Raw genomic sequence first — 24960 nt, forward strand, 5'->3', positions numbered from 1 at the left:
GGTTGTAAGCATCCACCGAAACCAGAATGGTCATAGTGTAAGCTGAAAATGTAATGCACCAAGTCTAAGCTGGAAAAAATTAGTTGTACTGTAAACAAATCTATCCCCAGAAGGCTGAGAAAAATCGTTGTGCCAGTTCATTTTCTGGGAAACTATCTTTTTTAGCATAGTAATTCAAAGATGATGCTGGGCGTTGCATATATACGTAAACTTAGACACATACTTATAGCTTCTCTCTGCAAAGTCACACTGAGAAATGAAATGAAAATTAGATAGATAAAAATAAAAATCTGTCTTCAAAACGAAAGAAATTTTTGACAGCAGAGATTACTGATTTCTTTCATACATTTCTTGATGTAGGCTGCTAATTTGATTTTAAATCGTAACAATTAAGTAAAAGGAATGTTAACATTTAGTCAGCATACCTAAGTCCAAGAAGTTACTACTTGAAGGTATTTTAATTGAAGAACGAAGAGAGGTTTAAAATACTCTGTCATAGCTGTAAAATATTTTCTTTTCTGTTGTTTGAGGGAAATGCCATTCCCCATAATTTTTTAATAATGAAACATTAATTATACTAAATCTGAACCATATTACGTTAAAAATAGGATGTGACAATGATATTTCACAATGATATTTTTCATTTTCACATACACATAACAAAGTTAAATAAGTATATAATAATAAAATGCATTTTTAGCTTTATCATTGAAATATTATACTTAATCAGAAATCAGAAAGTTTGTTTGCTACATAATAAAAAAAAGAAAGAATAAAGTAGTGATAAAATATACAAACAGACATATTTTGGCAACATTAAAATTAAGATCTGAATACTCTATTTATTATAATTACACTTTATAGTGAAAAAAACCATATGTCCTTTTGATTATGTGCTTTTATCAACGTGGGCTTTTATCTGCGTAAGCTTTTATCTGTGTGGACTTTTATCAATGTGCGCTTTCATCGATGTGGGTATTTGTCGCGTGGGCAATTATCACAGTGGGGTTTTTTCTGCGGGCTTTTGTTGCATGCACTTTCGTCCAGTGGGCTTTTGTCTGGGAACCAATTTGATGTGTAAGATCGAAGTATGGAAAAAAATCAGTATACTATTTTAGAATTTTGTGTCAGAATACCTGTTAGAACAATGCTGTATAAAAATATAATACATATTAAGCCATGTTTTCAATACATGAAAAACATAATAGTACAGCAGATATGGAACTGCCTCTCCTTTTTCTAGGACTTGGTGTACCATATATCGATGTAAAACAAAATGAAATACAAATATTTAACTGGGGATGATTGTATAGTAAAGGTGATAGGGCAGCATGGGGGGGAAAAGTTTAAGCTCATTGCAGCATGCTTAAGCATAAATACGAAGGGCACTTTTTAAGTAAGGGTTGTTTGAAAATAAAAACCAAATGAAAGAAATTTTTCAAAAACCAAATTTATTTTCAGATTCTGCATATGTTTCTCTATTTTTCGACATAGTTGCCAAATTTGTTTAGACATTTATCATACCTTAGAACTAGATTTTGAATACCCTCTTCATAGAAACTTGCCACCTGCTCTCATAACAAAGAGGTCATGGTCGTTTTCACCGAATCTCACACGGAGCGGGTGATTCAATAATATTAAACATTTTAAAGACACAGAACAGTCCCTACAGGTTACCCTATACAGCTGCAACTAATCACAGTTGTTTCCAAGAAATGTCAGAACCCGACGCAAGCATTCGTTGCCTCCCACACGAGACTTATTAATGTATATAACAAAACGGCCCTTACTTAAAAAAACACGCTGCGTAACTGCTATCTTGCTGGGAAGAGAGCCACAAAAGTTCTGCCATTTTTGGCTAAATAGTATTATTTCATTATTATGCCTTATTATCATTCCGTTATGTGTGTCATATTCATTTCTGTATATAATATTAAATAATATAGTAACTGTTAATGTTACTTTGTTATAAAGGTACAACTGCTTATGACAGATCTTCCACCCAAAAAGGTGACCCTAAAATTTGAGAATTGAAGAGTTTAACAAAAAAATTATAACGCTCAAAACAGAAAAATTACTCAATCATATATAAGGTTTTCATTTTTCAGTGTTCCCCCCCCCATGCAAATGGAATAAAATTTTAAATATAATTAGATATTTCTAATAAGATTTTATTCCTTTCAAAATTTTGAAACATATGATTTATTAATTCATCATTTCTATGTAACAAAGTTTTAGCCTTATTTATTATTGCAATCAAAATGTTTTATTATATAAAAATATATTAGATAACTGCAATCTAAAATAAGAAATATTGTTGAATAAACAATCTAAAAATTACACCAGCTCTTTTGGGAGGAGAAATCATAACATAATTACATAAAATTAAAGTAGAAATAGTCAATAAAATACTGAGAAATTTCTGAAGGGGTTGAATATGAAAAAAATGCGGGGATTTCTGCTCTAATCCGACGGAATTTTTTTTTTTTTTTTAATTTAAACAAGCAGATATAATCATTAAAAATAACGCTTAGACAGTTTATTTTACATAATTTGATAAACAAGCTGATTTAAGAAATTGAAAAAAAAATACCTTTTGCTTTTCCTTTCTTTTTGGGTAATCTTGGAGTACTAACAGACGATGGCTCTTTCACATTCTTTTTAACATCAGTGCATGTTTTATCAGCTATAATATTTTAAATTCAATTAATTAAATGAATACAAAAAGTATTTCACAAAGGCATTTGTATCTTCCACATAAATTATATAATAAGGACCTAAAACAGAATACTGTTGTAATTTGTGAAAATATTTATATGCATTTTTCTGTACCTTGTTTTACAGTGTTGTAATTTGTGCAAATATTTACATATATTTGTTTTTACTTTGATACATAGTGATTTTTCATACTTCGCTGAAGTATATTTGTTTTTATTATGTGACATGCATAATTTTTAATTAATGGGTACATACTGGATTAGCATGCATTTGCTTAATTTATTATTTTACAGCAGTTATAGTTCTCAGGCAAATCTGAAAATAATTTGGTAACATTTTGGGTGTTTCCAGAAAAAATATTTTTGAAATTTAGGTATTTTTTTTAAATGTTTTAGTACAGCTGTTTCTGTCTTAGAATAACAGAGATGCACTGGAATTTTAATTTAGTTGCAAGTTGAGATATATTTTGCTGCAGAGTGATGTGTATTGAGTCATTGCTCAGTGAATTTAGTCTTTGCTTTGCATATGATTTTGTAATTTGTTTCACTCCATTTGCATTAAGACGAATTTCAGCATATTTCTTTGCTCTCCTTTCACTATTTTAAACTGCTTTTTTCATCTGCAGAAGATGTTATTTTCTCAAATCAAATTAACATCATGCCTGGTTATTCAAAAAATTTTAATGAATCTATAAAAGTTATTACCAATAAATTATATATATATATAATGTTGTATGATTTTAAATTTACCTAGTTCGAAATCAAGTTATTCTAATACTTGCACAATAGATGCAAAGTAAGATAATAATAATTTATTTACTAAAGAAATATTGATCATACTATCTCCTAATATTAATTTTAGTAGAAGTATCTAAAAAGAGTGAACCCATAGGTAGTAAGTTTAATTCCGAAAATTGTTTTAAAGTAACTTGAATGTAAATTATTAAAAATGTTTTATAGGGACTTGAATTAAATCATGAATAACAAAATTTCAATTGTAAAAAGAAATTAAATTAAAAGCAAGTAATCATTGCCATTGATCGGAAATTAGTTGACTTTTCAAGGGGAACTAACCAACTCCCGTTCAATGAACAATAATTAATAAATATGAAGGTGTTTCGTTCTTTACTCAAGTAATCATTTGATTGCCAAGTAATCATTTGGTGATGCCAAACTGGCAAATTAAGTTAGGCCAAATATTCCGTGAAGTAAAGGGATCCAGAACCAATGCAGAGCACCAAAGAACTCATTCTGATTAAGCATTTTTGCTAATACAATTTTGAGTGAAAAGCAATTTATGCAGTAAAATTGATAAATAACTTGAGTAATTGTCCTCCCGACACCCTCGTGTTCATGCATTTTAATTCAAATCTATTTGTAAAAAATTAAACATTGGAAATTGGAATTATGAAATATAACTCAAAGTAATTGAAATAAACATTAGAAAATTAAGGAATATAAGAAATATAATGCAATCTTTGCAAAAACAAATCAAATAATAAAAAATTGAAAATGAACATATATATAATAAGAAAAGAGAATGTACATGAAGATATAAATTGATAGAAATCTTTTTAGATACATGAAGATCTTTTTAGATACTTCTACTAAAATTAATATTAGGAGATAATATAATCAATATTTCTTTAGTAAATATACCTATATATATATTTATAATGTTATTTAATTAAAAGTATATTCTTCCGAACATACACATCCATCGTTAAAGATTATAGCAACAAGAATCAATCTAAGTTGTATTAATGCACATCAGTGTCAGAATCACTTTTTATTAGGTCCTCAATTAAGACACGGTCTTCTGCAATAAATCTATAAAAATGGTAACCAACTGAAGTCCAATGTAATCTGTCAATCAGTTTCTTAAGAACTGATATATTTCTTAAGAACTGTCTTATATTTTATAACAATTTTATTAGTTAATTTCCTCAGTCTGATTGTCAGAACAGTGATTCCCCTCCCAATATTTATGTATTAATAAAATGCTTGTTTACATTCAGACAAAATTCAGATGTTTCAAGTCTTCCAGAAAATTATGACAATATCTGCAACTCATTGACTTTTGACAGAATTCCATTACACTTACACAAAGAAACCCACTCTTGGCTAGGTCAGAAAGACAGCTCAGTGCAAATATTTCTCTCTCAGAACTTTAAAATCATAATCAGTTTATTACCAGCAGCTTCTTCAGAATCTTGATCTTGCTTCTGCATTCTTCTTGGTGCCTAAATTACTTTTTTTCACAGGTAGTGAAAGAGACAGACAGGACTCTTCTTCCAACAGCAAAGACTTAAGCCTCTTTTCCACTAGTGCAGTCTATGCATTGCATAGTTGAGAAAAAATCATCCACAATACATTTGCAGATGGATGATCGTAGAGCAGGCCACTGTGGTTTGGTCTGTGTTTATGTAAGTTTGGAAATCATTTGAATTTACTGCTGCCAGATATCCCTGTATAGATTCAGAGGATATTCTTGATATATTTGAATTTGATTTCTATTTTACCCAGGTTATGAACCGTGAAAGTAATGGGAAAACATGTTTACAGTTTTTAGACTAGTATATTTATTATTCACTATGAATTTCTGTGCTCACTTAGAAACTTTATAAAATAAACTTTCTTTGCATTTCTAGTAGTCTTAAATATATTTATAAATTATAAATGATTACAATTAAAGCAAATTGTTTAATGAAAAAAATGTAAATCATATAAACAGTTTAAAAGTAGCTGTTACTTTAAAAATTTGCAATTTTTCCTATAGGGGTTGCACACACAAATTACTATGATTAATTTTCTGATATTATTTAAAGCACTTAACTCTAGTTTTTAATTGTGTCACTATCAGTTCAGAAACAGGCTGTTTTATTTATTTTATTTACTTCTTTCATTGAACTAACTCCCTGATTTACGATACAGTGAAAGATGTAAATTACTTTCTTTCTTTTCCATTTTTGGTTTTAGCATTTTTTGCCCCTTTCCACACAACTTACTACTGTGCTTCTAGGTTCACTATTATTACTGCATATGGTTTCTCCCAAACTGAATCATGGCGATAGGTTTTAAACCTATTAATTTATTTTGCATTATTAAACCACTTGCTGCTGCAATAAACACAAACTAGGATTAAGTTTTTAACTCCTATTTACTTCATATTTATTCATATTATAATCTTTTTTGATTTAATTATCTCTTGAATATTTAACTTTGCAGCATACTGCACAACTTTAACAATTAATAATATTAATTTTATATGGAAAATTATAATAAATAAACAAAAATATAAATTATCAGATAGTGGCTACATCAGTTGGAACACAAAACAGAAGAGGCTGCAAACCAAAGGGGGGAAATGAGCTTAGTATCCAAACTCACAATCCCAAAACTCTACTAGTGCTACTAATTTAACCTCCAGACCATCAACATACAGGTTACAGATTGCTCAAATTTGGCTTATATAAATAACTAAGTAAATAAATTTTTAAACTGTAATTTTTTGGTCTCATTTGCATTACATAAAAAAAATGATTAGAGCATGTTCAGTTTCTACTGCATTTCCAAGAAAAAAGAATTTTAAAATGGCTTTTTGACCCTTGGAGTAGCACGGATTTTTGGATCTGTCATAAAGACTTGCATTTAAACAAAAATTATTAGCTAAATATGTATATTATTTTAATCTCTATTTTCTTAAACTTACACTGATTAAGATAATATTTACATTATTAAATAACGTAAGAAAGCAAAATATTTTAAATTATAAGCTAATGTATACCAAGTGACAAAAAATCTCATGACTGGATAAAGCCAGTCATGAGGCTCAGAGGGTTAACTGAAGTTGGAATAAGATTTCTAGGTGGAAAAATATTAAAAATAAATTATGTACTTATTTAAAAATACAAATTTGACCTATTATTTAATTAATAGTAAAAAAAATAGTACTGAAACAAAATATTAAAAAAGCAGTCAGACTTAATTTATGCAGCATGTTATTAACATTTTACCTGCTAAAAGAAAATTGTGTTAGTGTCATATCACATTTGCAATAGCAGTTTGAGATAGTCAGGCACCTAAACAGTAAATGTGTATGCAGAACTAGGACTGAGAAATATTTGTCAGGGAAAATTTTGCTAATTCATGGACATAAAACTGTATTTTATACCTGAATTTAACATGTCAATTTCTGAAATTCAGAATACAAATACTTTTTAGAAATGTATTCTTTCTTTGAAGACCACTTCCATATTTGTTGCCATTACTTATCGACGGCACTTATGAAAACAGGGTTTTATACTTCCTCCTTACGTAGATATACATAGCAAAACTATGTCACTGTTGAAACTTCAACTTATGGTTTGGTAAATGTTTTTTGTTACAAGTAAATACAAATTTACAGTTTAATAATGTATTAAGTTATTAATGAGAAAAGAACCAATTATATCTGAAAGTATGATCAATTTATAACATGTATTTAAAAAAGAATTTAAAAAACTTTAGTATCCGACTATCTTATGGTATTGTATTATATATATGATTTAATATTTCTTGATAAATTTTAATTTCTCATCAATGATCTACAATTTTGAATTACTGTTAAAGCTGAGTGAAAAGAACATTTATGCTAACTAGATTAACACTAAGCAATGCAAAATGTTCAGAATATCACAAATTCTTTTAGAAGTTTGCGATGAAGTTTGTGATTGGAATTCTGTAATGAAATATAATATAGCTTTTAAATGACAGATTTTGGGTCAAATCTTAACATTTAAGACTTTGTGCTTCAGTCTTAACAGTGAATTTAAAAATAAATAAATAAAGCATTACTTACAACCACTTTCTTCAGTTCCTTTAGTTGTTCCTTTTGAAATTTCCTTCGACTTTTCTTTAGACTCATTGTCTGTAGGACTGCTTACAAATGCCTTTAAAAAAAACTCTTAGTTGTTAAGGTTAAATTGTGAACAACTTTACAAAGTGAGCAAAGAACCAATTATAATAAACATTGTAATATCCTTCTGTTCAAAAAGTTTGTGAAAAAGGCCACGACACAGGCATGAAACTTGCTAGATTTGAACCTGGCAGTTAGAGGACATTTGCATATGTTTTACAGAAGAAGTGTATAAATTGACATGTTCCTGTACATTGTAGTTAATGCAGTAAGGCAAATAGATTTAAAAGCCTTTTTTGACCATTTCTACATGATGTTACATTTTGGGAAAAAGGTGTTTGAAACAGATCCCTATCATGCCACTACAAACCTTAGTCAGATTTCTCTTTTTAATACTGTTATTTTTTCTCATCGAGATACACAGGTGGGATTAACATTGTCAGGCAACACAAGACATCCAGACTGAAGTAAGTCTATGACAGATATTGAAAAAAAGGCATTCCACCAATGTTTCCAGAAATATCAGAAAGCTGCCACAGCATGCATGTGTATTTTGATGCATGTCCTTTCAAAACTGATTTCCAAACAATTTTTATCTTACAAGCACTTCTGTGGGCTTTTTGAACATAGAAACACAAAATTAATTAATTAATTAATTATAAAAATATGGAACTTCTTTTTTTGAACATAGAAACACAAAATAAATAAATTAATTAATTATAAAAATATGGAACTTCTTTTTTTAAAGTAAAATATAATTAAGATAAGTTTATAAACTGAACATTCTTACTCCCAACCCCATATGGCAAATGCGTATTATAGTATTTACCTGCGTATCCCTCAACTTCAGTTTTGATTTATCTACGAAAAAGCAAGAGGGCAAAATTACACCATCCATACCACTTCTGAAAGGAAAATTTTAAAGGAAGAAGCCAGAAGATTATAAAATGCATATAAACAGACGTACTAAAATGCCACAGCATTTTATATCTCAAAGAAGCATTAACAATGAATTATTAGTTATTAACAATGAATATTGTTCTATTTTACTAATACACGATAGTTTGTAAATTGCTGCCGTAAGTCAGAAGTTTCTAAATCATATATATACTCAAAAGAGGAATAGATTTAGGAGAGAAATATACATGCAAGTAAATACCGTATTTACTTAACACAAGTGAGTACATTTTACTCTTTAACATACTTAATTTCCATAAAACAAAATTTGTTCAATAAATGTAAAAGATAAAATTATTTTTTATTGCTTTCACCAAAGACTTATAAAATACAACCAAAAGCACCAAAAGACAATTTAAGACTTCTTCGCATGGAGAGAGAATTTTTTGCATGGAGAAAAAATAAATCATCACATCACTTATTCAGTTCTTTTCAAAAATAAAATTACTTCTTACAGCTAAGCGATAACTGATAAAGTAACAAGAACAGTAGGCTAACTAATATATTCATTATTTTATTATAAAAATAAATTTTTTATAATAAAATAATGCAAGCAAATTACAAAGAAGCTTGATTTTACTTAAATCAAAAAGGAAAACAAGCGAGTGGAAACAAAAGAATTAAATTAACTTTGTAGGTTATTATTCTTTTGCCCCAAACTGCAGAATTTCAGGTTTAACAAGCAATATAAATATTTTAAAAGTAAAATACGTAACAGAAAGATTAACAGATTATATTCTCTAACAACAATATAATAATAATCTCAAGATATGACCAGCAACTTTGATAAATTACAAAATCCTAATGTAACTTTTTTAATTCCAATTAATATAGCCAGAGATTGATTTCTACTATTCATTAAAACTGGTAAACATATACAATATCATTTTAACATGAATGAATAATATTTTATATTATACATATTATAATTATATTTATAATATTTACCTGTTCACCATCTTTCCCTGAATCAGGAATACCTGAAAAAAAATTCATGCATATATTTACATGAATGAAAATATAATAACTACATGTATCTAATTTTAAAACTCATAATCAAAAAGTGAATAGTAGTAAACAGTAGAAATACAGTATAAAATTATACAAAGTAATGTAAGGCTGAGTATCACTTTCAAATGATTACAGGTAACACAGCAGAAAGTTCAATATCTCAAATGATCTAATACCCACAACCTAAAAATAAAATAAAATCCAATTACAAAATATAGAAATGGAGATTATAATACTCAATAAAAGGAAGCAGGTGTAGTGTAAATGCAATTTTTCGTCCAACTGACTGAAATCCTTGCATATCACTTTCAAACACCTGCTGGCTATGGAATAGCACAGCAGCCAATAGCAACACATTGACTGACACTGTATTGATGTTGGCTAGGATAACACTTCTGTCATTTGAGTATTTGTGTGTTACAGAGCTAGACATTTTGTTTCCTGATGAATTCTCTGAATGTCCTAAATTCTATAGCCAGGTTACTTACCTAAAGTCTAAATATTTTGTTGCCTCTAAATTCTGCAGCCTAGCACCTCTCCTAAATTCTAAAAATTTTGCCAACCGTAGTTTTTACTGCTCAGTGTGTGAACAGCCTCTGTAGAAAGGCAATTTTTATATATGTTTTCATAATGCTTCTGCTGTAGTTTCACTGAAAAATAGTTACCATTTACTAATACAATACAATTCTCTTTTATTGGTAAAATGCTTTCCACAAAAAATTGATCATTCAAACTACTACAATATTTGGCCATAGATCACTGCATTGATAAGAAGTTTGCCAGCACTTGGCATAAGGCTCAAACTTGTCCATCAAGCTTACTATCATTTCTCGAAATCAGGTGGGTTTTATGGTAAAAAATGTTTGCTGACAGTGAATAGCATAAATAAAAAGTAACTGCATTTTTATGAGGCAGATGAACATGACTAGAATATATGAAAACTTGCTCTATTACAACAAGTATTTCATTGCCATGTGTACTTATGTATAAGAGGTGTTCAAATGAAAAGGTACAAAACGCCGCAACAACCAAACCAATTGAAATATGAATATGCCGCTTAAGCATATCATAGTGATACATCTAAGGACATGAATGTAGTGTCCGGCGTGTCCATGCGCATGCACAGGCACCTGCACATGACACAGGAGAGAAGCAGGTAGTTGAGTATTTCGTGCAATTGATATGGCAGTGTGCATGATGAAATCATGATGTTCACAGTGCAAAATTCAATGATTGAGGAGCAGTAAAGTGATATAAGATTTCTGAGTGTGGAAGGGGTTAAACTGACCGATATTTAACGTCGGCAGGTGGCAATATACGGGGGAGACTGTGCATCTGACAAGTCAGTGAGAAAGTGGAGCGCCAGTTTTCGTGAAGGCCTGGGTTTTTGAGTGATGACCCAAGACTAGGCCAAATAAATACGGTAATCACAGCCGAACTCATCAACAAGGTGAACGCCCTCATGAGAAGTGGCATCTCAAAAGGAAGAGCTTCAACTTGGACGACGAACTGAAGGGCACAGTGGTGGACTGACTCCTGTCACAGCTACAGGAATTCTGGGAAGTCAGAATCCTTCAGCTCGTGAAACAGTGGTATAGTTGTGCACAGGCCTTTGATGATTATTTGTGAATAAGGACTTTAATATATGATAGTGTTGTTTCATATCTTTTCATTTGAATACCCCTAATAGAATAACAAATTAGAAAAAAATTTTCAATTTATATTATTTTCCTCTTTGTCATTTATTTGTTTATTTCTTTTTTAGTTATCAAATGTGCATCATTTTCTGTACAAAATGATATATTTACTGTACATATAATTAAAATAGAAAAATATTATCACATGTTACTCAAAACTTTAAGGCAATTATATACTGTTGCTGATACATTAATAAGATGTATACAGATACAACTTACGATTTCTGAGTGTACTGGAGAATTCTTCATAAGTCTGTGATGTTGCACTGGTAAGCCAAAATGATGTTCTAGACTCAGATACATCTTTGTCACTTTCTTTGGTAGAAGAAACTTTTTTTCTTTCTTGAGGTTCTTCTTGCAACTCTGTCTCAATACTTTGAGGGAAAACACTTTTTCTGAAAACAAATTTTTTGGGCTGTGAAGTCACTGTTTTCTTCTCAAATGGAATGAATTCACCTTTTGGAAGAACTGATTCTTCCTCTTTTAGGAAATGTAAAATTTCCTGACGTATCTCATTTCTTTCAAACACTGCAATGCTCTTTGCTACAGAAGAGCAATGAGTTCTGGGTTGGGGCTTCTTTGAAGAACTCGGGGTGTCAAAATCAAAATCTGAACTCGGTGAAAAAAAGGTATCACTTTCGGGACTATCCATCTGCATACACTCTTCATCAGGATTGAAAACCAATTTAATTGGATCGGCAGCTCTTTCCTTCAATGAAGAGTCTACCCAAAAAAAAAAAAAAAAAAAAAAGATGATTTAAAAAAAAATATATGTATTCTAGAGAAGAAAAGATTGAGAAGAAATTGAGAAGGTACTGCAATTCCTTGCATAATAGTTGCACTTTTTTTACCAATTTTTCATTGCCAAAGTCTAGGTATGACTATTAAGTGGGGAAATCTATTACACAATATTGTAGAGTCTAATGCTAAAACATTACTTGTATAAAAAATATATTATAATAAAATAAGTAACTTACCATATGTTTCCAAATTATGTGCTGTTTTATGTTTCTAGATTATGTGCTATGTCTAACAACATAATACATAATTTGTAATAAATCACTTTCATTGAAACGATTTTCATCCTCTTCGGTATATTCAAAAATATAATCAGTTTAAATCCTGCTGTATAACTATTATTCTTTCTAAACTTTCCCGTAATCCAGAAGAAAAAACATCCAAAACACACCACTACGAAATTCACTGCAAAACACTATATCAGCAAAGATTCTTTTTCTATAACTTTAGATATGTGCAGCCCAGTACATTTATAGCATATGCATACTTTCTTTAAAGAAAAATGAGTTGCAAGCTTTAAAATGAGGGGGGTAAGAGCCTCATTTTAAAGCTTGCAACTCATTTTGCAACCCCTCGAGAGCAACTTGCACCCCCCTGAGAGCTCTCCCACCCTCTCAGGGAAAGTAGGCTTATCTTGCTATCTTGCTATGGAGTGACCAGTGACCATTGACCATAAGGTCAATGGGAGTGACAGAACAGATGAATCCATTATGAGTACTAGTTCTGGGAAGAGTACAGCTGATAATTTTCTATTTTCTAGATGAAGGTCAAATACGCGACTGCAACCTTTATTTGGGGGAAATATTTTGACGATTTTTTCTGCTTCAAAACAGGGGTGCCTCTATTATGCGCGGGTGACTATCATGTGAGTAAACATGGTATATTGCTGTATACCAATAACTGGTTAGAAACAAAATTTCAAAGTAAACATAAAATAAAACTAATCATCTCTGTCCCAGATACATAACATATACTACTAGAAACACCTGACTTTTTATTAATTACAAAAAAGCAGCAAATAATTATATATATTATAAGTTGGACACATTATAAATGAAATATACATTAATTTATATCCATTAGATGTATTGTTATTTTTAATTAAATAACTATATCTATTGTTTTCCAATCTTTCGGTTAGTAAATTAAACTCAAAAGACAAAGATCTAATGCTCACCGGTAACACACTGAGAACTGGTTATATTTGCAAGGCCATGTAACAATAAATTAAAAAAACTTTCTTTCACTGAAAGTTCTTTGCACTGAAAAGATATGCGCACACAAACTGTGAAGTCATTTTGCAAATATGTAGGCCATATGTAGGGTCATAATAGAAATGCATGGAAAAACAATTACAATATACAGTCAAAAGTCTTTAATCTGCACTCGTCGAGTTCTGGATTATCGGTTTTTCTGGATTACAGATCATCAGTTTAAATCTAGTAAGATGGCATGCAGAAATTATAAAATTAAATATGAAACCATAATTTATGAAATAAAGAGCAATTATGATCTAAAGGGTATAAAAATTTACAAAAAAAAGCTTAATATTTATATGTTTACTTTATTAAACATTTTTTTCAATATAAGTTCTTTAGGTTGCTTCGTTTTTTGTGCTAAACGCGCATGCGTAAACATTAAACGTGCATGCATAGCATTTCAACGCGCATATTGTGCATTTTAACGCACGCATGCGTAAAGCATACATTACGCATAGTCGAAATTAGAAAATTGCAACCAGAAAACTATTTGATGTGTATTCGTGATATTTATAATGATGAGAATTTGATTTAAATCATATCAAAGGAGTACATCAAGATGAAATATCACATTTAGTAAGGAATTATAAGCCGAATAAAATAAAAACATCTGCCCTGTGAAGATAAGGATAGTGCTGACAGATCAACTTCCAGTTCATTGCGCGCCGCGACTCCCCTCCCCCCACACACGCAGAGCAGCATGAAATTGATAAACAGATTTCGGAATGGTTAGAGAAACAAAGGATATGCCTTTATCTACTTTTTGTTTGATGGACATCAAAACATGCTTTCGTTTTGTAGATCCTTTGGCAGCTCCAGAATCGGAAATTCTTTTTGACATAATCGAAAGTTCAAGCTTACTTTTATAAAATTGCTCTAACAGTCTGCAAAAAAATAATAAGCCATATCCAGTTAGAAGATTAAGGAACAACGCAATCTGCAACATTAACTGAAATAGATAATTAGATAATTTTAGCTTAGCTTATACCGTCCGTTATACATTAAACACGCATGTGTAAGCATATTATGTGCACGCATAAACGTATTATGCACATGTGTAAACGCGTTATGTGTTTAGGCATGCATAGAAAGTTTGTTGTTTTGAGGTCCGGATTATAGATCATTCCGGATTATGGACGTCCGGATTAAAGACTTTTGGCTGTATTTCTAAGCAAAAGTCAAGAAGTTTTAGCAAAGTTTTATCACCGAAATTTGGGGTCAGCTTTTACAGTTCACAGAGCCTTACAAATAATTCAACTCTAAAAATGGATAATGGAAGGAATAGCTCCATTTTATCAATAAATTCAGTTCCATCTGAAGCACTGCTGATACAGCACTTTTTGAATAATCAGATGATTATTTTTTATCTATATTTTGAATGGATGAGGACATGACACCCACTTTCAACTTATCTAATATATCTGGCTAAGTTAGACAACAAATTATTTTTTGATAATACAGTTGGATTTATAAGGCAATTTTAAATTTGGCTCATACAAGAGTTTTCAATTGTGACCAATTTTTTCGGTAAAAAAACTTGCTTCTCAGCTTATACAAGAAGTAGTTTACATTTAGAAACATACAATACTTACTGTATGAGCTGAAGCATCACTTACTGTTAAGTATTATTTCTTATCAAGCTGAACATATCTTATGACTCTATGTTAGTATGTTCTACTCAATGACTTTTTTCTTACAATATGAAGCATGAATACAGTTTTATCAACTAGTTAGTTACTTTATATTGTAAAAGACACTCCTATTCTCAAGAATAAATTTCACCCTTTTTCCTGCAGAATAAGGTGCAATTTTTTTGTCCTTATCTCAGCCCCTTTTTGAAACAGAATATCATTAACAAAATAATTTCTTCCTTTGCATTACAGAAAAAAAGTATTTGGCTTCCAGAAACGAGAAACAATTATTGAAATTGGCTGTGTTCATAATCAGTGCATTCCATATAATCGGAGTTTCATTGCATTTTTCATAACTAAATAAATGCTTAATCAAGTAGACAGTGGGACTGGAAAAAGACAAGAAACTGTTTGTAATTATCATTATCTTACATCTAAACAAACCAAATATACTGACTTAATAGTGTAATGCTGGTTTTAGAGGTAGTGTTCTAACTTCAAATATGCCCCAAATTTTTCATTTGTGAAATTTTTACCACTGAAATTTGAAGAAATTTAAAATTTAAAAAAGAGAGAGAGAACAACATTTCTGATTTAAGACTTAATTAACTCATAATGAAATTCTTTACAAGAACATTACCAAGTTCTTCCTTTTTATAGCGGTCACTTGCCAAATTTGGTAAACTTTCAGTTGCCAAACTCGGCAAATTAAACCTTCAGATTTTTATCATGTAACAGATTTGATTTTCAGACTGTTGTGTTACGATGTTATGTTTTTTGTAATAGTTATAATTTGCAGCATATTTGATTGTCACACTCATTAGACTGTGTGATATTGGTTTTTTGTTAATTATTTTCTACCTAAAATTATAATTTTAAATTTTCCATCAGTTGAAAAATAAGCAGTAGTTTCTTCACTGCATTGTCCATTCTTTATATACTTCATTATTTTATTGCCTCTAAAATGTTATTTAAGTTACTATCAACTGAAAATAAAAAGCAGTGTTCCCCCTCCCAGGAGCATAACATTTTGCATACTAAGCGAAAGTGCAAAAATGAGCACTAAATGGCATTATTTATTGGGAAACAAATAATTCCATTTATATTTATAAATTTGGAAATGCAGTGTAAAGCTGATGAAGAAAAGCTATCTTCATACTGATAACTGGTTTTAAGGATCCAGGATTCATTTTCGTACTGCTTTGCGCTCATAAACTGTCAGACTGCAAAACTAGTTTCTATCATACAATGCACAAGATAATTAAATATGAGTGAAAACAACGAATGTTTAGAACTGCTATTTGGTAGGAGTTTGTTGCTGGTTTTTGATCAAATCCTAGAAAGTTAAAATTGGTGCACCTAAAAGCCTCGTCAAAACAAACTCAAACAAGACGGCAGGATTTTGCTTAAACAATGGGATTTGGGAACAATTTGCAGGAAAACAAATGGATATTTCTATTGCAAATACTGGGCAGAGGAACCAAAACTTTAATTGTGTTAATAAAAGAACACATACTTGAAGGAAATAAAATATATTCAGATTGCTGGCATGCCCATCAGAGCAAGGAATTAGAAAAGGCCAAATAAAAGGTCATAAACACAACTCTGCAGCTTCAATAAATCTTGTAAATGGATAGAAAATTGGATGATTCTGGGATGCAGCCACATGATAAACAGAAGTCAAAGATGAATGGCTCAACATTGAATTCATATTTAGGAAAATTTATGTGGCAGCAATATGTAAAAAAAGAGAAAATATTGAATTCTATAGCAACAGCAATTGCCCAATTATGGTATTTGCAAGTAATATAAATGCTATCCCCCACATACTGTGGTTTTCCCCCCTTTTTTTTTTTTTTTTAAAGGTTGCCATGCTGTTTCCTAATCTTCATCAGATTTATTTTAAATATTACCAAAGTGTATCTGGGGGTCACTTTAAAAAGGAAGCAATCAATATAATGGTTAAACATTCAACTTTTCTTCCCCTATTAAATTAATAATTTTTAAAAAAATCTTTTGCTTTCCCTTCCCCCTTTTTTTAAACATAATTTAACTAGAGAGACAGACTTGGATGATAACGACAATCTTGCTTGCTTTGAATCTACATCATCTCTTAATCTTAAAATCATGATTTATTTGCTTTTTTTCTTTTTACTGTTATCAACCCAGCCTCAGTCTAAGATTATGATAAATCCAATTTTGTATTTTTTAAAATTAAGTATTCAATATAAAATCTTAATAAATATAAGCACAAATTCATACATTTGCAGAGAACATTTACCCATTTTTAGAACGATTTTGATCAGTGGCGTAGCTAGGGGGGGGCAAGGTGGGACATCTGTTCCCAGGCGCAGCATCCAGGTGGCACCCAACTGATGCTACGGAATTTTTTAATGAAATGTTTTCCATTCTTGGCACACAGAAAGGGGTGCAAATTCTTGAATTGTCCGCGGTCGCTGGAACCCTAGCTACGCCACTGATTTTGATAAAGAATAAGAACAAACCAAATGTCTTGGAATAAAAATTTTTTGGAAACAGCTTGTAGAGACATTAGGTTATTTCGAAGCAGAAGACATGAAAAATGAGCAATCCCCTCGCCAAGACTTGAACCTCAAACCTCTCAAATATGTGCCAAGTGTGCTGACCACTACACCACGAAGGCAAGCTAAGAAGGCAAAAGAAATACCTTATATACTCCCTCTTTTAAAGGATGACTGGGGATTAGGGGATCCAATTGCAAAATCCTGATGGTGGACAATCATCATCCTCCACCTTTTTAGTTCGAGCATCACATCACTGTAGAGCCATTAAGTTATTTTTGAAAGCAGGAGAAATGAAAAATGAGTAATGCCCTCGCCGGGACTTGAACCACGGACCTCTTAAATATGACTGTGGCCAAAAAAGTTCTATGTATTACCAAAAATGAAAAGAAAAAAATGTATAAACCTGTTTTATCAATGTAAAAATATTTCAGTTAGGGATTTATGGTTGTCACAAGGTTATCTTATAATAGAAAATTTAAAAAAAAGAGTGGGGGGGGGAATTCTTAAAATCAACTCTATGTGTCATCAAAAGAAAGTTTTATACCTAATGTTTACAGAAGAAATTCCATTTCTTTACCGAGGTGACTTTCAAAGAGTGAAACTTCATCAAGACAAAGCAACAAGTCACACTTTGAAAAGTATCATTCCATTCCTTGTAAAAATGAAGACTTGAAAAGTATCATTCCATTCCTTGTAAAAATGAAGACTAATATATGTATTGCATATACATCTTTTCAATGTATTCCCACAAAGTGAAGTGATGAAAAGAGCCATTTCTAAGCATGAAACTACCATGCTTAATAGATTCTGGAAAGTAGTGGAAGATAAATGGAAATCAATACCCTACAAAATTCTTTGAAAAGTCTTTCTGTCACGGAAATCACAATTCAAACTTATAGTCCAGAAGAAAGGTATCAGATCAAACATTTAAAAAAATACTCTTTGTATTTTAAACATTAATTAAAAGGCCCCAAAATTGTTTTAAAAATGTGTAAACACCCTCTGTAATTATTTCTTTATTTAATTACTTAATGAAATTCACTGTAAAAGTGGCTACAGCTATTTCAGATAACATCAAAATCTAATTTTATATCATATTTGTGCGACATGCATAGTTTATTTCATAATTTATACAAAATGTGCGACATGCATAGTTTATTTCATAATTTATACAAAATAAGACATTAACAATAACATATTGTAGGCTGCATTACATACTGTAGAGATAATTAATCCAATGCAGACATCATTAATCCATCAGAGATAATTAATCCAATGCAGAGTATACTAAACATTATCACTCTTTCTGCCTGTCATAAAATCTCTAATAAAAACTTAATCAGTATTAGGCTAAAATGAATATATGGGATTCTAGCATTTTAGCTAAATACAATACAGCAAAGAAAAAGGAGAAAAAAATGCAATATCTGTACTGTTATTTACACCAGTCCAAAGCATGATTGTAGGTGCTCCTGCTTGTGAATGCTGTATGAAGATAGTACTGCACTGGTTTGAGATACTGTATTTTATAAAGCTATGGTTCTTTTTCATATAAGATTGTATTTAAAAATTTTAAATGGTGATCATCATACACAGTAAAAAGGGCTAAAGCCATATTTGAAAATGCTTTCCAAGATGATGAAATAATCTTAACACAGATTTCCATAAAAAGCCTTCACTTACAAGAGCTTTTTATCATATTTACACACATAATCTTTTAAATTATTGCGGCTAAAAATTATTTTTAATGATCAGTGCTCTCCTCTACAGCAAAGGAAACACAGAAAGCAGCTAGTATTGCCTTACACAGCATAGAAAACATATCCTAACAGAACAGGATAATAATATTCTTCAAATAAAGAGAAACTTCATTCTTAAACAATGAATAGCACACATATATCCATCTTACATATATGTTTCATGCATCATATATATATATAAACACTTGTGTATCATACCTGTTTTAGTTTTTTCTTCTGTATCCTGCTCACACTGTGGTGAAATACTATTACTCTGTCTTAATGGACGACGAGGACTGATGACAAAAGACCTGAAATTTAGAGATTTCAAGCTTAGTAACTGTACAAATAAAAATGCACTATTTTCAAATATCTTTTTTAAAAGGTAATTAACTGAATCTTTTTTTAAATACATCTAGCCAATAAAACTACTGTTACTGCACTACTGCAAATATTACACAGAAAAACATTGAAATTTCTTTTCAAAATTATGTAAATTACTTAATATTCATTCTACAAATATGGAACAAATTTGATTCTAAAATAAATGCTTTTCCATCGTGTAAACATAACATGTAACTATACGTGGAGTGTTTCTTAGAAATGCATCAAACTTATCCACATTTACTCATTTCTTCATTTAAAAATTACCAACAACAAACTTGAAGTCTCAACGAACAACATGCTGGGTGGTGTAGATTTGCATAAATATCTTGGGAGTGCTGTATGCTTTCTGAGAACATAAAAGATATACTACTTAATAAATAATGAAGAATGATTTTTAAAAAAAATTCCACCCCTTTCCCTCTTGAAGTAGACAACACTACACTCGAATCAAGATGACAGCCAGCTACCAAAAGAAGCTTCATATTGTTATGAAATGTACCAGGTACAGTAAGATGGCTTCCCCTTAAAGCAGTTTTAGGGGTGTCATGAAATAGTAATGAAGGCAGGGTTGCCACATTTGGCGAGAAATCACCCATTTGGCGACAAAATTAGCAATATGCCATGGATGGATGGAGAACCTTCTGGAACGCATTCTTACCGGTTTAGCCCAGAATGTTCTCAAACACAACCCTGCTGGTCTGCAGTCACTCAATGCGTGCCTCGTAGAGTGCGAGTTAGTCGGTCTCAGCTAGTTAGTCCATACGGAGACGATTGAGTTGACAGCCGGGCAGCACGTGCCCAGTTGGTTGTCAAGTGCACCGAAGGAGTCTCTTAGTGCATCGTCGAAAAAGTGTGTTGAGCTCCGGGAACGATTGAAACGAAGAATAGTGAGCTGTGCTCTGTGTGTCGTCGAGTGCACCGCGAGTTGTAGTGTGGAGAGTCTTGAGAGCACGTGGAGTTCCGAGAATGACCGAGCAGAGTCGAAAGCTGTTTTTTGGTGCTTTGCAGTGAAGCTGTCTCCTCCGTTATAGCCTGATAGTGTGAAGGCTACGTCGCTGATTGTGTCAGCGTGTTTATAGTAGTTCTTCGACAACTGAACGTGATTTTGGATTAATATTGGTAAATAAAGTGTGTTTTGGTATTTCATCAAGTAGTGTTATCATTATTCACTCCAAATCTGCACGAACCCCGTAACGTAACAGCTGGTGTCAGAAAAAACTCAACAATATGTTCACAGCAAAAAAACGCATTCTGGCTATAAATCATCCATATTCATGCAAAGCCCTTCATGCCTTTCTATGCTGTGTATTCTAGATTTTCCTCATCCTGTAGAAGTAGCTTTATTTCGTCTTTTGACTGGGCATGATCATCTGATACTCATCTTTTAAAAAGTCAACTTAAGAACTCTTCAGTCTGTACTCTTTGTAACTCTGAGCAATCCATGGATAAGGAGCATACTGATGAAAGCACTGCACTATGATATTCTAATTCTATTATTCTTGAGTATTGAGAAGCAAGATCAAGAGTAATGACTAGTGGCCAAATGTTTGGCATTTGTATAAATATTCATGAAAATGATTTCCCAAAAAAAGTTTCCTAGAAACAGTATTCAAATTTTGAAAACAAATTCCACTGCTGCAAAAAAGTTCTATGAAATGGGAAGCGTGAAGGATCAGGAGAAGGAAAAAGTAAGCATCCTTTAAGAATCAAGGTGAACGATGAAAACGTGATGCGAGTGAGACAAGTATAGGATAGAGGTCTAAAAGATCTGTTCAGCAGTAATTCAAGCAGTCAGGCATTTTTGTAACAACTTAAGGAATAACCCCATGACTGGAACAGCATTTTCATATAGTCACATAAAAATGTGTAAAAATTGGAGTACAATCTTAGAACATAAAACTAAGCAGATTAAAACTAAAATGGACTAAAAACAAAATTTTTTATTATTCTTCCTTACTGAGCAAACAGTATGACTATTGTAGAGTTTTCTTGTGTGTTTCGGAATCATAAATTGGTAGACCCTACTCAAAGCCGAAGCAGCAAATTCTCGCTAGGTCTTGAAAGAAGAGATGACTGCAAAAGAAGGTTTTAATAGCCTTTTTATTTTAACTAAACTGAACAAAAGCGCACTCACTCGGTGCTTGCAATTTAACCACCACTTGTGCCTAAGTAACTTGAAAACAGGATGTACAATCACAACAAAGCAAAGATTAGCTACACTACTGGCTTCTCCTATCTAAACCCCTAAATCGGCTGCACACAGCAAAGCCGAGCCTAGAATATCAATATAATCTAAAGAAAGTGACTAGCACCAACTATTCACTACAAGTTTACTAAACTAACCATGTGGCATAAATTCAGAACTAACTCTCTTACCGCAAGCTCTCAAAAAGTGCTGCTTAAATACTGTTTTCAACTCAAAAGGAAAGTTTCTTAAACTAAAAATAATTGGTTAGAACAAAATAAGGTCTTTACAGTATATGCTCATTAATTAAAAACATACATTAACATAAAAATATTTACTCAGTTCTGCTCCTCTTTACATAAAAGTACAAGATAAAGTTAGCCCATAATAAAGACTATTAATATGGAACAGATTCTGATATTCAGATGAAGATATTGATTGCTTACACAAATCAGATTCTGCTACTGATTCAGAAGAAAATGTTGAGTAACCTGTTTACATTAAAACCTTACTTAACATAATTAATAGTTCAACGTCAAAATTAGCATAATTAACAATAAACTAAATATTAACATAATTAATCTATACCGAGCGAAATCACATTGACTACATACAGGAAAAAATACATTTCATTTAGAAGAGCAAATTTAAAAATAAAAAACTGTATGAATACTCACAATAAAAATATTTTAATATTAAACAATCTGCATCTCAAATGTTTAGCTGACACATATGCTTATGCAATTTTAAATCAAAATGTTAAATAATTATTTAACTAAAACTGTTAATTTTTATATATTATTTCTAATATGAAAAACTGATTTTCACATTCTGCAAATTCATCTCCCTTAAAGAAAAAGGTTTTTAGCCCATTTTTTAAAAATTGCCAAACTAAAACTGCCCACAACAAAAGCAAGAAGCAGCTGAGAACTATCTCTAATAAAGGAAAGGGTGAACAATAAGAAATATACTTTCATTACATACACTAAATAACTATTCCGGAATACTCATCTATGACTCAAAAACTTAATATGAAAACATTAATTAGAATATAAATATTAAAAAACGCATTCTGGCTATAAATCATCCATATTCATGCAAAGCCCTTCATGCCTTTCTATGCTGTGTATTCTATATTATATATAATATAACATTAATTAGAAAATGTGCAACATATTTTATGGCACACATAATGTAGCATTTAAAAAAAGGTGGAAGAACAAACATTACTGAACAACTTTTTCTTCAAAGTTAAAACAAGTTTCTATGCAAGCTTGTATGCAATTGTCTAAAAGAATGCTACTGTAGGATTTTGAGAATGCTATTATAGGAAATGAAACAAGTGATGTGAGGAACAAAAAAGGTTCACATGAAAACAATAGATCATGAAATATCCCTCTTCACCAAAAGTTCAAAATTAAAAGAAAGACGATGACAAAATGCAATTTCCCAAATGGTGTTTTCATTCATATTCATGAGAAAGGGTGGATGGACCAAAAGATGTGAAACTATAGATAAGTGTTTGGCAAAAGAGTCCTTTTGCCTTAAAGAATACAGAAAGTCTTTAAGTCTGGGATGTGTTAATATCTCACACAATGGATAACACGAAGAAATTATTCAAAGAGTATAATACAGATATGGCAGTTATTCCAGGCATATTAATGCCATTAGTTCAGCCTTTAGATGTGTGTATCAACAAACCATTCAAAGAAAATTTTAAATGACAGTGAAACATGTGGATGTTAGGTGAAAAAACATTTACAAAAAGAGACCAAATGTGTCATGCCAGTTTAAAAATAGTGTGCGAGTCGATAATAAAAGCATTGAGTGAAATTAAACCCGACATAATTCAAAAGTCATTTAAAAAGTGCAGTACATCTAACAATCTAGATGAAATAGAAGATGATTATCTATTTATGGATCAGAGTAACTGATTGTGAAGATACAACAGAAGATGAATATAATAAATTTTTTGTTATCCCACAATGAAAATTTTAAAGTTCATAAGGCATGTCATTTTTTTTTAAATAAACAGCATTTAGTTATATATAGAAATCTAATTTTTTATGCTCATTCATTATTTCCAAATCTATCGTTTTTATGTACAGCGTATAATGCGCACCAATAAGTTATGATTTTTTTTTTTTTTTTTTTTGAAAGTGCACGTTGTACGCCGGAATTTACGATAATTACTTAAATATACCTTCTTTATTGTTAACTACCCACATAATGTTTTGAAACAGGTTTTTAAATATTTTTACATTGGATAAATTCTGAAGGTTTGGAACAAATTAATTCAATTTATACTTTTTGTTGTGAAATTTAAATTAGCAGACAAACAGCTTGAAAGCTGAATGAACATATCTTGTACTATTCAAAATTTGATAGTCAGTTATATATTTAAATATCTACATAACTTTACAATAGTACAAAAGATTATACTTGCCTTCTTGGTGGAGCTGTGAAAACAGAATCTTCTTGTCCCATTATAGAACTAGACATTTCAATGTCACATGAAACAGGGAGCTTAGATTCCATTTTCTCATCTGTAACAGTAACCTTTGCTATCTTTTCTTCCGACACTGGTTCTTCATGGAAGCATTCAGGCAAATTACTAAGTGAATCTGATGCACTGGAAGCAACCTCTATACTTCTTCCCACGAACTCTATTGAATTGATGCTTTTCTCAGAAAGTACACTTTCAGATGGAGGAACAGGAGTAATATTTTCTGATGCTAGTTTCAAATGCCGTCTTTTTAAATCAGTCAGCGCTTTTCTCTGCATAATACCTTCATTTACTTCGGAAATGTGAACATTTAATTTAGATCTTAAGTTCTTGGATTTTTCAACTTGGGAAATAGAGCTCTCCATCAATGGCTCGCCTTGTTCACTGCTTGTACCAGAAACAATTTCTGGGGGTATAGTACTTTCCTTGCTTTAAAATAAACAGAGAAAAAAGTTAGAGGTTATAATTAATAATTCAGCAAAAACATTTTCCAGTACTCATCAGGAGGACCAGCTCTAAAAATATTGACTGATAAATAGCACTTATCAAGTTTTTTATGTTCTTATTCAAAAATGAATACATATTTTATAATTAAACAAATTATCACAATATGTTTATATTTAAACACAGTGA

General features: G+C 31.1%; 1 protein-coding gene across 2 annotated transcripts in view; it reads right to left on the reverse strand.

The window, feature by feature from the left end:
• The window catches only part of Elys (AT hook containing transcription factor 1 homolog), a 195608-nt gene that overhangs the window by 22021 nt on the left and 148627 nt on the right, over nt 1-24960 (reverse strand). For both annotated transcript variants that reach the window (XM_035351721.2, XM_035351713.2), the window contains exons 30-35: nt 24268-24756; nt 19469-19560; nt 11499-12002; nt 9520-9551; nt 7558-7648; nt 2594-2686 (exon numbers count right to left, since the gene is read on the reverse strand). In XM_035351721.2, the coding sequence (XP_035207612.1) occupies nt 2594-2686; nt 7558-7648; nt 9520-9551; nt 11499-12002; nt 19469-19560; nt 24268-24756 (1301 nt within the window). The remainder of the gene's footprint in view (nt 1-2593; nt 2687-7557; nt 7649-9519; nt 9552-11498; nt 12003-19468; nt 19561-24267; nt 24757-24960) is intronic.

Source organism: Stegodyphus dumicola, chromosome 5, assembly GCF_044657685.1.
Source record: "Stegodyphus dumicola isolate Sdum_Otavi_A_Nest chromosome 5, ASM4465768v1".
Classification (NCBI taxonomy): Eukaryota; Metazoa; Arthropoda; class Arachnida; order Araneae; family Eresidae; genus Stegodyphus; species Stegodyphus dumicola.